Source organism: Lontra canadensis, unplaced genomic scaffold, assembly GCF_010015895.1.
Source record: "Lontra canadensis isolate GAN:19392208 unplaced genomic scaffold, GSC_riverotter_1.0 scaffold1, whole genome shotgun sequence".
Taxonomy (NCBI): domain Eukaryota; kingdom Metazoa; phylum Chordata; class Mammalia; order Carnivora; family Mustelidae; genus Lontra; species Lontra canadensis.
In genome coordinates this window covers 5,081,712-5,096,813 of record NW_022630995.1, presented here as the reverse complement: position 1 = coordinate 5,096,813, position 15,102 = coordinate 5,081,712, and the positions used below count along the sequence as shown (strand labels likewise).

The 15,102-nt window shown below is 34.6% G+C and overlaps 1 protein-coding gene across 5 annotated transcripts in view; it reads right to left on the bottom strand.

Annotated features, from left to right (window-relative positions):
• Positions 1-15,102, bottom strand: part of CNOT6L (CCR4-NOT transcription complex subunit 6 like) — a 117,662-nt gene that overhangs the window by 19,530 nt on the left and 83,030 nt on the right. For all 5 annotated transcript variants that reach the window (XM_032883681.1, XM_032883430.1, XM_032883342.1 and 2 more), the window contains exons 7-8: positions 12,506-12,663; positions 10,365-10,519 (exon numbers count right to left, since the gene is read on the bottom strand). In XM_032883681.1, coding sequence (XP_032739572.1) covers positions 10,365-10,519; positions 12,506-12,663 — 313 coding nt within the window. The remainder of the gene's footprint in view (positions 1-10,364; positions 10,520-12,505; positions 12,664-15,102) is intronic.

Genomic DNA, 15,102 nt, shown 5'->3' with positions numbered 1-15,102 from the left:
ATTTAAAGGTGAACACAACCTTAACTCAGTTAGCAGATTAATGACAAAGAACAGAGTAAAATCTACCTACTCTGTTTGCAGTTTTATTCTGACCCCATCAAAAGATTTGTCACACCCTTATCTCAACTAAGAAGGCAATTTTTCTACCTGGCCTTTACTAAAAAGCTGGCATTACATGTATGTAAGGCTTCAGGGGAACAGCTTCTATAAGGTGAAAAATGACTCTCCAAGTGACCACAGTTTCTGCATGGATAGTATTTTCTTTCTTTACTTCCAAATTAATAATCGTAGATTTATAGGACTTAACAGAATTGAGTGTAGTACTGACATAGTCATACTGATGACATACATATGAAAACGTCACATTGCTTTGGGTCAAGCCATTTAACAACTCTTTCAGCCTAGTTTTATTAGATCTGTAAAATATTTATAAATGGCCAAAACTAACTAAACATACTACTTTTCACTAAATAGTATGTGGAGAGAAGACACCTTTACTCTTTCAACAGGCCTCCATCTCATCCTCCCCCAGCTTTGAAACAGAAGCATGCACTCATATCTTTATAAATATAAACTAAAATCTTACTATGCTGCAGGCCACTGTGCTAGATGAAATCGTACTCCTCTCCCTGCCCCACTTCTCATACAGAGAAGAATAAAGTCAGGTCAAATGCTTATTTCTAACCCAGAGTGATAAAAAGGAACACAGTTTTCACCTCTACTTTAACGAGGTGACATTTAAACTGAAACACAAAGGATGAGGAGTTACCAAGGTGAAGAATGGAATTAAGAGCATTCCAGGTTAAGGAAGAAGCAAAGATCCTCAGGCAGCAAAGACCTTTGCACGTTTGTGGGATGGAAGAGAATGGAAAGGTATGAAATTATGTTAGAGACGAAAGGCAACAATGGAAGGTTCTAAGCAAGGACATGATATTACTTTAAATTTTAAGATCACTCCAGCTACTTTGTGGAGAATGATTATAGGAGCTGAAGTGAGATCGAACAAAGTTTTTGAGGTTGTATAAATGACAGATGTTGGTGGCTTGGACTAAGGCAAGAGAAATAGAGAAGAAGGAAGATTCAAAATATGTTCTACAGGTAGATATGACCATTCTCCATATCAGACTTTTCTAAACATCTAGCAATAGACATCTTTTTCAAATAGTTTCTGGTAAAATTCCCATACATAAAACAAAATAGTATTGTTCAAATAAATCAGTCACTGAAAACAACGAATCTGTTTTGATGAATATAAAAATATTAAATCAGAAGGTACTGATGATTATAATCTTATATCCACCTCTGTCTCCAGTTTATTTCTGTATTTTTGTTTTAGAGTATTAAAAAAACTCCTGATTCACAGATGGGCACCTGGGTGGCTCAGTCGCTAAGTGTCTGCGGCTCAGGTCAGGATCCCAGGGTCCTGGGATGGAGCCCCACATGGAGTTCCCTGCTCCACAGGAAGCCTGCTTCTCCCTCTCCCACTCTCCCTGCTTCTGTTCCCTCTCTCTGTGTGTCTCCCTCTGTCAAATAAATAAAAAATCTTAAAAAAAAAAATCCTGATTCACAGAGACACACAGATATTATTAGTAAATAACTGACTGACCTTGAACTCAGAAAACCTAAGCAAGCAGGAACAACTTGATTCAGAGGTATGCACAAAAACAAGTCAACTAGGCAGCACCTTTGAAACATGTTATTAATTTCCAAGTGTTAAAATTTGGTACTTGAAACATTTGAGTGAATATGTTATTTTAAAATTACAGTTTAATTAGTTGTATTTAGTTTTTGAAATATATTATAAATATTTACAGAACTCTTAAGGCTTATTTACAGGAACCTTGTAGGAAAGTGTAAAAATCCTGCTTAATGGTAATGTTTTTAGTATTGGAATATTTTACTTCTACCAAAGCCAGGCCATTGTGAGGGAAGGGGGCATCTAATAATTAGAAATGTCTTAACTAAAATTTGTTTCCCTGTACCTTTCTTCCACTGAACCTAGATCAAGATATTTTCTTTAAAAGAATACAGAATAAAAACTAGCATAACCTGGGACGCCTGGGTGGCTCAGTTGGTTAAGCCGCTGCCTTCGGCTCAGGTCATGATCCCAGTGTCCTGGGATCGAGTCCCACATCGGGCTCCTTGCTCAGAGGGAGCCTGCTTCTCCGTCTGCCTCTGCCTGCCACTCTGTCTGCCTGTGCTCACTCTGACAAATAAATAAATAAAATCTTTAAAAAAAAAAAAAAACTAGCATAACTTTACACTACTTTAAATATCACTCCACTACACCTTTCCTAAGAAATGGCCAATTCTTTATATGATTAGGACATATATGTTCATTTGAACAACTCAAGGTTACCCAAGGTACAGTACCTAGAATTGGGCATAAATGAACTAGTGCCTTCTTCATTTTAAACTGTATTCCTGTTAATAAAGACTGAAACTGCATTTGGGGAAATATTAATTATAATCCAAAGAAGAACCAAGATACAACCAAAATTTCCTGGACTTTTTCACTCTTAAACCAGTCCTGCATTCCATAGATGCTTAAAAACAAGTAAGTGGGGAAAAAAATGACCATACAATAAATGTATTATACAGACTTGGGAACAAGGAAAAATATAAAGAAAATTTAAAGTTACCTGCAACCAAATATCCCCACTAAGTCAATATATTTCCCACTGACTTTTCCCCATGCATTTGCATACAAATATTTTTATACAATTATAATACTCCATAATTTTATGTTTTGGTTTATTAATAAATACTCTATCAGGGATAAGGGCTTATAAAATTAAATATTATTTAAATTTAATATTTACGATTGTATTATAGTCCACTATACAGATACACCATAATTTATTTAACATTCTGTGGTAGACATTTAAATTACTTCTTGATTTGAGCTATTACTTTTTTCATTTTATTTTTTTTTTTCAGTGTTCCGGAATTCAATGCTTAGAACCACACCCAGTGCTCCATGCCATAAATGCCCTCCATAATACCCACCACTAGGCTCACCCATCCCCCCCATCCCCCCCGAAACCCTCAGTTTGTTTCTCAGAGTCCACAGTCTCTCATGGTTTGTCTCCCCCTCCGATTTCCCCCAACCTACTTCTCCTTTCCATCTCCCAACGTCTTCCATGTCATTCCTTATGCTCCACTAAGTAAGTGAAACCATATGATAATTGACTCTCTCTGCTTGACTTATTTCACTCAACATAATCTCTTCCAGTCCCATCCATGTTGATACAAAAGTTGGGTATTCATCCTTTCTGATGGAGGCATAATATTCCATTGTATATATGGACCACATCTTCTTTATGTTGTTGATTTTAGCCATTCTGACAGGTGTGAGGTGATATCTCATTGTAGTTTTAACTTGTACTTCCCTGATAAGTGACAATGAGTATCTCTTCATAAGCCCATTGGCCATCTGTATGTCTTCTTTGAGAAATGTCTGTCGTCTCCTACCCATCTTTTAATTGGATTATTTGTTTTTTTAGGTGTGGAGTTGTGTAAGTTCTTTATATATTTGGATACTAACTCTTTATTTGATATGTCATTTGCAAATACTTTTCCTCATTCTGTAGTTTGCCTTTTAGTTCTGTTATTTCCTTAGCTGTGCAAAAACTTTTTACTTTATTGATATAGTCCCAAAAGTTTATTTTTGTTTTCTTTTTCCCTTGACTCAGGAGACCTATCTAGAAAAAAGTTGCTACTGCTGATGTCAGAGAAATTACTGATTAAGGACACTTTGAAATTTCATTCTTTTTTCCCCCAGAAGGTTTAAATATCCCTACCATTTTTGGTTTTCATAAATGTTAGGTGTACATAATGGTCTTCTCTGAAATAATCAAAATTCTCAATAGGACAGAACCAACAATAAAAATAATACACACTGTCCATTACTGAGGATCTACTTTGTATCCAGACTTGTGACAGGTACTTGATACATATCGGTCCTAAAATCTGCAAAAACTCTGCAAAGGGGTGAATATGGAAACACACTGTCCAGATTCCTCAACAATCTTTCAGGAATTGCTCTAGCTGCAGAGAGCTACATCACCCAAGGTCAAGTACTTCTAGGAGTGGTGTACGTCCACTTATAGACCAAAAGCAAAACATAAAAGTTTAGGGATTTTGGTCCCTCCTGGGTTAACTCTGACAGGCCATTCCAGCTCCAAAACTACAGGTAGGGTCAGCTGAGGCCGTGAGGCCTGCTGCACACCTCTGTTCTCTGCCCAATTTCTTCCCTGTTCCCTTCCATAAGGGAACACCAAACTACCTTACCTTTTTGAAAAATGAGGTCGTTTGTTCATCTTCAGTATCCTAGGAACTTCTCCTACACTGCAACATTCACAATAGATTGCCCATGCCAGTTCCGCAGGCATACTTTCACAAGATTTTTTAGTACCATGGGATATCATTATCTTGATTTGGAAACCTAACTAGTTCAGGCAGTTTAGTGACTCTCTTGCCTTACCAATTTCCTCTTCGCCTGGTCTTAGTCTTCCCACTTTGAAGACAATCTCTATAGAGATCATAAAAGTAAAATAGAAGAGATACAGCTGTCCTATACCTTGATCCTCAATTAATGATTACACAATCCACAATGGGTATATCCCTTTCTTTAAGTGCATGGTATTTAAAATACCATTCTTAGCATTTTCACCAAGCCTCTGATTTTTCTTAGTTTCTTGGCAAAGATCACAGGTTCAGTCAACTTCTTGTTAAAATACATGTTTGGTTACTGACTTTTCTTCATTTAAAATGAATCCTGAACAATTATTTCGTTTATTAAGTCTTCCACCTATGCCTTCAAGAGTTGAAGGGACAGTACCCTCTTCTCAAGCACAAATACCTATCTTTCTAATTGGTATAATTAATGATTGTATCACCTCACTTTTGACTTTACAACTTCCTAATCTTCTTGAAGTATCAGGTTTTTAATATCTGTGGTCTCAAAAAGTTCAGAAAAATAAATGAGGTTTCCTAAACAAAATATATACTTATAACTAATACTCCCTTCCTTGGCCCTTAGGTCATACTCTTGAATTTTATCATTTCAGCTTCACCAGTAGTTTGCTTTTTGGTTTTTTTATATTTACTTATTTAATAGAGAGAGAGAGCAAGCACACAGACATCAGGGGACGGGGACACGGGAAGAGGGATAGGGTGTCCTAAGCAGACTTCAAGCCGAATGTGGAGCCAGACACAAGGCTTCATCTCACAACCCTGGTATCATGACCTGAGCTGAAACCAAGAGCTGGATGCTTAACCAAATGAGCCACCCAGGTGCCACCTCACCAGTAGTTGAAGAACCAAAGAGATAGCTGAGCACTAAGGAACCAAAGAAAGTTCCTTCTTTACACTTAGAATTAAGCAAGAGCAAGATAGGCTTCTTGCAGGGTAAGAACTTTCATTTACTCTGCCTTAAGAAAATTTCCAGCACTAGGGGAGGTAGCTGTAGTCTCCTACACCTTGTCTTGTTTTTGTGTTTATTTTATACTATATTTATAAAACATTTATAGTATAGTAAGTAATTATCCATATTCTATTCATACTATCTTACCAATACTATTTCTTAATTTCCCCTCTTACACATAACCAAACACACTCCACTGTTTCCATTTTCTGCCTCAAATTTATCTACAGGTAACATTCTGACATACAGAGATGTCTTCCTCATTCCTTCTATTAGATGTTAGTTCTGGATAAAACATACTGGTTTATAATTACTTTCCATTCACTAATCCAAACTATCAATCTTTGGTTAATATGTAAAATCTTACGATTTGTCTCTATTTCATTTTATTATTTCTATTCCATATCGAGTACACAGATGCTATAAGCATTAATCCTCATGCTATTTTAGTCAAGGAATTCTTCTTTATACCTTTGTGAAAGTCTTATTTTATAGAAAGTCAAATGGGCATAGTGAGATCCTTTGAAGATTGCTAGAATCAAAAAACAAAGATCCCACCCTTCTTACAGGATTTGAGGCAGATTATTAGGCTGGATGTTTCAAATACCGGAAGAACATGTCCAAAAGAGCCATCAAACAGAACAATGAGATAACTCAATTTCTTATTAGCTTGTGATCCGGAAGTGATTTTATGGGCTGTGATGTGATTAAATCAATGATAGAGAAAGGACAATGAATGCCAACTACGAGCAAGCAAAACAATAGACCCCTCCCTGACTTCATTTACAAGCCAAAACGAACTTGAAAGGTACATAGTCAAGAAATGAGTATAACCACACAAAAGCAAACTATGACCCTTTCTGGATCATATGCCAGCACTCTTAAGCCTAAACCAAACAGAAGTGTTTCTTGTATATTTAGGGTGAAGATACTATAAAATGTGTTCTTGGGTCCCTTTAGATAATCATGGGAATGCCAGAAAAGAACTTGCAAAAAAAAGTAAGCTTAGACACTGGGATGAATTGGGAAGAAAAGTAGATATGCACTATCCTACCAATCTTTGTACAACTCTTTGAACAAGTGAAACCATTTTTACATTCTTGATTTTAGCCCCAGAAGAAACCTCTCAAATTAGGTGAAAGTTATTACTATCTATATTATGCCCCTTGTGGCACAAAAGAGTAATTTTATGTTCCAGATTAAATTTATGGGACAGTGAACAACAGAAACACAATCACAATCTGTTTTTTTAAAAAACAGAAATCACAATCTGTTTTTTTTTAAAAAAAAAATCACACAAATTCTAAATGCAACCACCATCGATGACACAGGATATCCGTATCTGAGAAACCAGTAAGAAGGAATTATCACATTAGGTCATTCTGGAATGATACTGTAACTTCTGGATACCCTCTTCTCAAGCACAGAATTACTATAATAACATAGGAAGGAAAAGCAAAGACTAGGCCTCACCTGGTTAATCTAAAACTGGAAGCAGGTTAGAAAGCAGAGACAACAAAGCAAGGAATGAGCACCATGACAACTAGTTCTAAGACCTCCTGTTGGAAGACACTGCTTCTCCACAGTGTAATGGTCACCTGTTCTAACACTATCTCATCTTTCCCTTTCTCACTGATGTGAAACAAAGCATGATCAGATCAGAACTATTAACTTCAGGAACAGCAAGTGAGTCTAGTATCTAGGTCTTGCTTCATCTCCATTTTTCTCCATTTTCAGTTTCTTCAAATTGCGCATCTGGATCCAAGCCCACTTCTGCTAACCACTAAGTCTATAGGACAAAATATGGCAAAAGGAAATTTAAATTTCTGAGTCTAAAATACTTATGTAGGGGCGCCTGGGTGGCTCAATGGGTTAAAGCCTCTGCTTTCGGCTCAGGTCATGATCCCAGGGTCCTGGGATCCAGCCCCGCAGCAGGCTCTCTGCTCAGCAGGAGGCCTGCTTCTCTTCCTCTCTCTCTGCCTGCCCTCTGCCTACTTGTGATCTCTGTCAAATAAATAAATAAAATCTTAAAAAAAAAACTTTAAAATACTTATCTATAGTTAAGTCTTTCCATATACACACAACAACAACAACAAAACACAAATGTATTTTATAAAATACTTTGCACTGAAGATAGCAATAGCTACTGAGATAAAGGACAAAGCAAAAGCTGACTTCTAGCATTTTATGAACTGAAACTTCTTTTTTCTGGTATCTCCATGCATCTAACTACCCAAAAAATGTTTGTAATGATGACCAAAAGGTCCTGCCAAATCCTGAAGTACCTTCTGAAGCCCTGAAGATTAAACTACAATGAATAGGATGCAAGCACTATTTTACTGTATTCTAGCTCTTTGAAAATTGGTCATCTGTGTCCCACTCTTTACTAATTCATTCCCTACCTATTCTTTCATCACAATGGATAGAAATTTTTATTACACTATTTTGCTAAAAAGTGATTATTATAGTTTCTATTTATGGTTACTTACTCTTCCTACAGCTGTCTTTTGACTTTGTCAGTTTTGTTAACTACATAAAGAAATTATCTTAGATGGTAACATACAAATAAATACAAATGAGGAAATAAGCCCAGAACAGGAAGTGATTCATTCAAGATTATATAGCTACAGAAGTAGGAGAACCACCTGGCTTCACAATTCTTTTCTTTGCACTGTTATTATCTCTCCAATCTGAAGAACAGAATAGAATAAAGGCAAGGTAGTATACTTTGTGTTAAATTTCAAATAGTTTGGCACTGGACAGTTAGCTCATACAACAAGTATTTGATACTGCTCACAAAAGAATATAATAAGGTATTATACTCAAAGTATTCATCTGTTACTGGATCCATGTTACTAATCAAGCAAAAAGAGTTGACATATGAAAGAAAACCAAATGATGCACTGAAGTATTTCCTGTGTACACCTCTTAACTAATTCACTGCATTTTTAATAATTCAAGCTTCGATTTTCAAATACTTTGCTTAAAGTTTCCTAAATAACAGTTATAACTGTTAGTTCAAAATCTTAACTACCTCTAGTAAATTATCAAGGCATTTTAGATTTTCTTCTCAATCTGTGATGGGAATGATAAAAACTACATTATCTCCCTTTGGGAAGACACAGTGGCAAATGGAAAAAGAACCTGATGTTTTATCTCAATATTACCAGTACTCTTTTTCCAATTATGGTGTTTCAAGAAAATGTGCTTATGAATATAAGTAACAAACATCAAATTCAAAGCAATTTTTCCAAATAAGGTAAACTTTTAAGAAGTACAAGTAATACTGGAAGCTCAATAAGAAACCTAAAAATTCAGTTTAGTACCATGGTTAAAAGGACTGACTATGAAGCCACGCTACTTTCTGTACATTGGTCTCCTCATGTATAAAAATGAGAATACAGCTGTAACCCTAGCTCTGAGGGTTGCTTTAAAAATTCAGTGAGAGAATCCATAAAAGGCCTAACAGTATATAAAAGTAATATCTATTGTTATTCTGAAATTCATAAAAAAAATCACCAACCAACTACAAGAATTCAGCATATTCTAACCTCAAATACTGTACGCCTATCCACTAATTATTAGCCAAAATGACAATATCTCTATTAAAAATTCACAGAATAAATAAAAATTCATGGAAAAGACAGGAAAATAGGTACAAATAAATGAGAAAAAGGCCAAGTACCTCTCAAATTCACTGATTTGTTTGCTTAACATAATATGCTAGTAATATGCCTGTATCAATAAAAACATGTAATTTCTTTTGTTATAACTGGTATTAAAAAGGGGGCAATATTGGAAAATAATACATGCTTATCCTATACATAGATGATTCCCTGTCTATGTCAAACCCAAATTATTAACCATGGGATTCCACCTCTATCAGATTTTATGCATTTCAGTCTTCTAATGAAGATTCCTTTGTGTTTTCCACTATAAAATTGGCAGCCTTTCTGAGGCAAAAAATATGCTTCTCTCTTTTCCTCAAGATGATAACTAAATATGTCTATTATCAACAAGCTACTCAGCCAGCACTCAAAAGGAGACAGATTTCTGAGTGTTGTGGCTCTACATCCTCAAGTTGGAAATGCAGTTTCCTAAACCCAATGCAACAAGATAACAAAGTTTTCCACAAGATCATTTATGTATTTTAATAAGCAGATTCATAACATTTTCAACTTTTACTTACTTTAATCAAGTACATCAACAGCAATGAAAAAACACAAATCATGTTTTCTCTGTGTTTGATAATGGCTGCTTTCCACTGTTCTGTCTCAGTCAATCCTCTAACTCTCCAGCTCCACAAGCTGTGTCTCTCTTCCACCCTCCCTCATCCATGCAAATCTCTATCTCATATATATATTATTTTATTTTTATTTTCTTATGTCATTACCTTTTCCTACTAGACCAGAGCTCTGAGTGGGATTAGGAACTATGTCTTGTCTATCTTTATGTCTACATTGACTAGCATAGCACCGGTCACAAAGCAAATAAATGCTGAGTAAACATTTAGTGAATAAATGATTAAATAAATGAAATGTTAATTGAAAGGATGAAAAAGGTTAACAAAATTAATGATTCTGAAAAAGCCAACTACCAAAACAAAACTCACAGAAAGAAACTCAGATCACTCATTCAAAATCCTAAAAAAGCACTACACATTTTTTTTTAAACACCAGAACTAGTATTTTACTTCATGAAAATATATTTGGAAATATGATAACACAACATATTCAAGTATATACCTCTCAAAAATTTTAGTGTAATTCGGCAATAAAGCATAAAGTATAATAAACATTATTCTAATACATTCTAAGAAATATAACATTACCAACAGTTTAAATTTTTACGTCTCTTGCTTTCTAGCTAGCTTACTGTTAATTTGTGTGTTAAAGAAGTTAAGTATACACTATTATGCTTTGTTTCCTTAACTCACTTTTCTGTTTTGAAGAATATTGCACAACCGTCCACATGCTTTCTCTCCTGCTCAGACATGATTTTGGCACGTGACTTTGGAGAAAAAAATCCATCATATCCACGCTCCTTCAATGCTGGCAGAAAGAGAGTGAAGTATTGCTCTGTTTCCACTTCCTGAGGTGAAAGAAAAGTTGTCATCGAAATGACAGAGCAGAACTTTAATTAAGATATAAAAATTTTTAGCAGTTTAAGTAAGCTGTGACTAAGTTAAAATAATTCACAGAACAAATATTATCTCTCCTACCTTACCACTAGCAGCAGTCATTTGATAACAGCAGCTTTTAAACCTGAAAGAACCTGAACTGTTGCCTGATTTTCTCTTGCTTACTAGCTAGTTGGTCCCAAATCGCTTTAGTTCCAATTTAGAGTTCATTCTACTATACAATAATTCCTTAAAACTGATAAAATTGGACATATTATAGGTTAAGCAGTAAGGAATAGTAAGTTTAATTTAGAGGGGTAATTTTCAAAACTATTTCTCTTTCTCAACTGCAATGGAAAGGAATGATACCCAAGAGTGAGAAGTCTAAGATCAATCAACAAAAAGTTCAACTTTAAAGAATTTAAGGTACCTGAACACCAATCACCCAATAGTCTCTGTTAATCCAGTATTTTTAAGTTAGATTATTTTATTCTTTGACCCATAAAATGTTTTTAATCTTTCCAAATGAAATAATTAAATGTGAAGATAATAATTTCTGTACGATGATCTCATAACATGATTTTATAGTGGTAAAAACTAATAAATAGCCTAAATGGTCACCAGTAGGGAAAATGCTGTATCAATAAATATATATTCATATAATGAATGGGCTTGGAAGAATTTTAGTAATATGGAAAGTACATTAAGTGCAATAGTATGATCTCAACTTTACTTTGAAAATAGATCTGTAAATAAATTTTAAAAAGCATACAACAAATACTTCAGAAGTTTTAGGGTTTTCCTCCATTATTTTTTCAAAATATTCAATTTCTCTAGAATGAACATTTTATATTATGGTATTACCTTTACAATAAAAAATACCTTTTAAATTATGTTTTTATCCTTCAAACTATACTTAGAAGAATGTAAGGCTATCATTACTACAAATACTAAATAAAAAAGAAGAAAACTAACTTTGCCTCCTTCTCCCCCACGATTCTGTCAGTTCTCCATGTTCAGAAGAAAATTTAGTTCTTGAAGATTTTTATTATTTCCCAGGAAGTCATATGAACCACAGACAACATATATTTTCAAGCTACTCTAGTACAAAAAAATTATTTAAAAAGTAATACCTTTCTTCTCGGGCTGTGCTAAAAAGCAGCTATGAAATTCTAACACTTAAAATTTTAAAATACCTTCATAAACATGTAATATGCTTTGAAAGTTGCTAAGAAAAAAGTTATTAAATACTACCTAGAAATCTTGGCTATTTATTAGTTGAGTGTTGAAGTGCTAAAACACGTATTTCAACAGAAAGGTGTTTCTTCAGTTAAATTCATTATAATAAAGTGCTATAAAACAGAAAAGTCCATTTCAGAGACAGTTTTTAAAATAATGCAAAACTGCATGATTTATAGCACAATATTTGTGTTTACAATGTTTATCATTAAGGAACAGCGGACAAATAATATTTTTTAAAGACTCCATTATAAGTTAAATTCACATTCTTAAATGACACAGCCTTCTGCCGTTTTCTCTTTCAGCAGTACCAGTGGTCTGTTCATAAGATGGACTGTTAAATGGATGAGAAACGAAAAATGGGTGAGATTATTTTCACTTAATAGCAAGTGAGTACAGGTGGCTGTACTTAGCAGAACAGTTCGACCGTGGAAATGCCTTATCTGCTTACTAAAATTGCCCTTTTTAGGAGGAGAGAAAACAAGTCCTTTTGAGTTGTTTTGAGCACAGACTCTCTCCCGGAAGTAAAATCTACTGAGTTCATCCTTCAGTTTCAGACAACTGAATTTCCTTTTTTTAAATTTTTTTTAAGACTTTATTTTTAAAGTAATCTCTACACCAAATGTGGATCTCAAACTCACAGCCCCGAAATCAAGAGCTGCTACTCCCCCAACTGAGCCAGCCAGGTGCCCTCAGACCAGTGATGTCTGCAGTGTTACCTGAAGACTGATGATATCTGCATCACAGTTAACAATTTCTTCCATGATCCCCTTCTTCCTGTACTCCCAGTTCAATGCCCAGGACGGGCAGTAGCCGTAGAGCTGCCGGGTGGCGTACTTGTCACACAACACGTTGTAACACATAACCGTGAATGATGCTAAGAAACGGGAGGGGAAACAAAAGACAAAAGGGAGAGAATTAGGTAAGAATTCAAAGAGAAGTTATCAGATGTATACCTGCACAAGCACAGATGGCACACAAACCCGTCCCAAATGTCATCACTGTGAAATGCCTTCGGCAAAATTCTGTTCAACTTTATCTACTAAGACTTCACTGAAGTCCGTCACATCAAAGTTCTTTCACTAGAATTAGACTTATAGTTCACATTTTAGATTTTTAGGAAATTTAATAAAAATTTAAATTCTAAGTCAGGATACTAATATTTTGCACATAATTTTTTGAGCAAAGCTTTATTTAACTGGAACAAAAGTGAATTTAGTTTTGTTCATTAAAAGACTCTAACTTCATTTTTACTAACAAAATACCCATTATTTAATACTTTGGGGAGCCTCTTACTGCTCTTATCACTCTGAGCCAGAACGCTAACAAAGTTTAGTTGTAAGAGAATTATTTCTGCCAAATCATATATTCATTTTTGAAACTGAATTCTCATTTTAAAATACCCCTGAACTATAGAAGGACAGTGAACAAACTAACAGGAGAACACAGTTTATAACCTTGCTACCAAAAAACGTGCTCTGAAGACCCAAACCATCCGTTAGCACCTAGGAACTCAAAAATACAGACTCTTTGGTACCACAAAGACCTACTAAGTCAGAACCTGCAAGCTAACAAAATCTCCAGGTTATTCATATGGACATTAATTTTAAAAGCCCTGATTTTTATCAGTAATTCTCTATCCAGGATGCCCATTAGAATCACTCTGTACAGTATTTTTTAAAAGTGCTCATTCCCAGGGCCCTGCTCAAGACTAAGTAACTTAGTATATTTAGGGTCTAGATATACATATTTTTAAAAAAGCATCCCAAATGATTATAGTGCACAGCAATGGCTGTGAATCACATACTTGAATAAAAGGTGAGGAATCCCAATAATGAAGTAATAATACTTGACTGAAGTTGGTTAGATTCAGATAATGGGGAAAGTATTAAGAGAAACTTGGTTCAATAGTCCCCTGGGGATCAAACTGGAGGCCATTTCGTACACTGTTAGCTTTTTCACTATATGGTACTGATTCTTACAAAATAAATCCTAAGTATTATACACATCTCCCTACTCACCAGAAGTAAAAGCTCCTTTATTTAGCACTCAGATTCTACTGAGGAAAGTACAATACATCCCAAGGAAAATCCATACTCGTTTCTCAGTAAAAAAAAAAAAAAAAAACCCAAAAAAACATTACTTGGAGAATTCAACAACTGATAAGATCATGTTTCCGTTGTTCTTTTTCTTAATGAAAATGTATGTATACAGTATTAGGAGAGCTTTTCTTCAAGATTATGTTCACTAGTACTCAAGAAAGGATTACTTTGAAGAATCAGAAAATAGAGTTTTTAAAATCAGAAAGGAAACAATTAATTATGCATTAGGGAAGGCTAAACAAAATAAATCCACCAAGTTAAGACTCTGCAGAAAACCTCAGGTATTCCTTTTACTCAGACCATCAATGTGCATCCTGTTAATACAAGTGTTCTTGAAATGGACCAACAACACAGTGCCTCCTAGAACAGGCTCATCCTGTGACTCTAAGAGTGTGGTAGTGTTAAAATTACTGCCCCTGGAAGACACAGAAATGTACTGCTTATGCTGTTATCTATCAGTGTTATTAAAACACAAAAGAACCATGAAGATGTTATATTTCATACATTTCCCAATTTCAAAGCAAATAATTTTTTCTGAATCCTCTTACTTTAAAAAAGCACACAAACAGAAGGGCTTTAGAAGTACATAATAAGTTCTATGATTTACCCTTTAAAAATTACTAATGTGTCGGTATTCAGTGACTGATCCAACCTGGGTATTAAAACAGTAAAATTTTCATTATTAATTTTAAAATGAAATTAGATATAATGAAAACTTTCTCTTGAGATTAAAAAGAAAGCATCTGGAGCAATACTAATTCATAACCTAAAGCAGAACTCCCAATACTAAAATGTCTAATAAGCAGTAAGAAGCACTATAAATGATGTCAAATCATTATTAGTCTCCACAAAGAGATAAAAGGTTTATATTTCTTACATTACTGCAGTTCTAGAAATGCTAAACTATATCCTTAAATTGCTTACTCGCTCATGCTCTACCATTTCTACACCACCACCGGCCTGGTACCATATTTTGTTTCCAATATAGCAAATACAGACTCAGTCTAAATTAACCTTTCAAAAGTGTTACCACTCTAACCACTGAAGAAAGATAAAGTACCCAAGTAGTTTAAAATTTTCAGAAAAGAGTTATTTTTCATTTTTCCTATTTAACTATTTAACTGACCCAATACCCTGAATGAAGAGGTCACTTGGAAGGCTTCATTTATTTTCTTATTTGTAAGGCTTCATTTACAGGAATAATTGTAAAACCA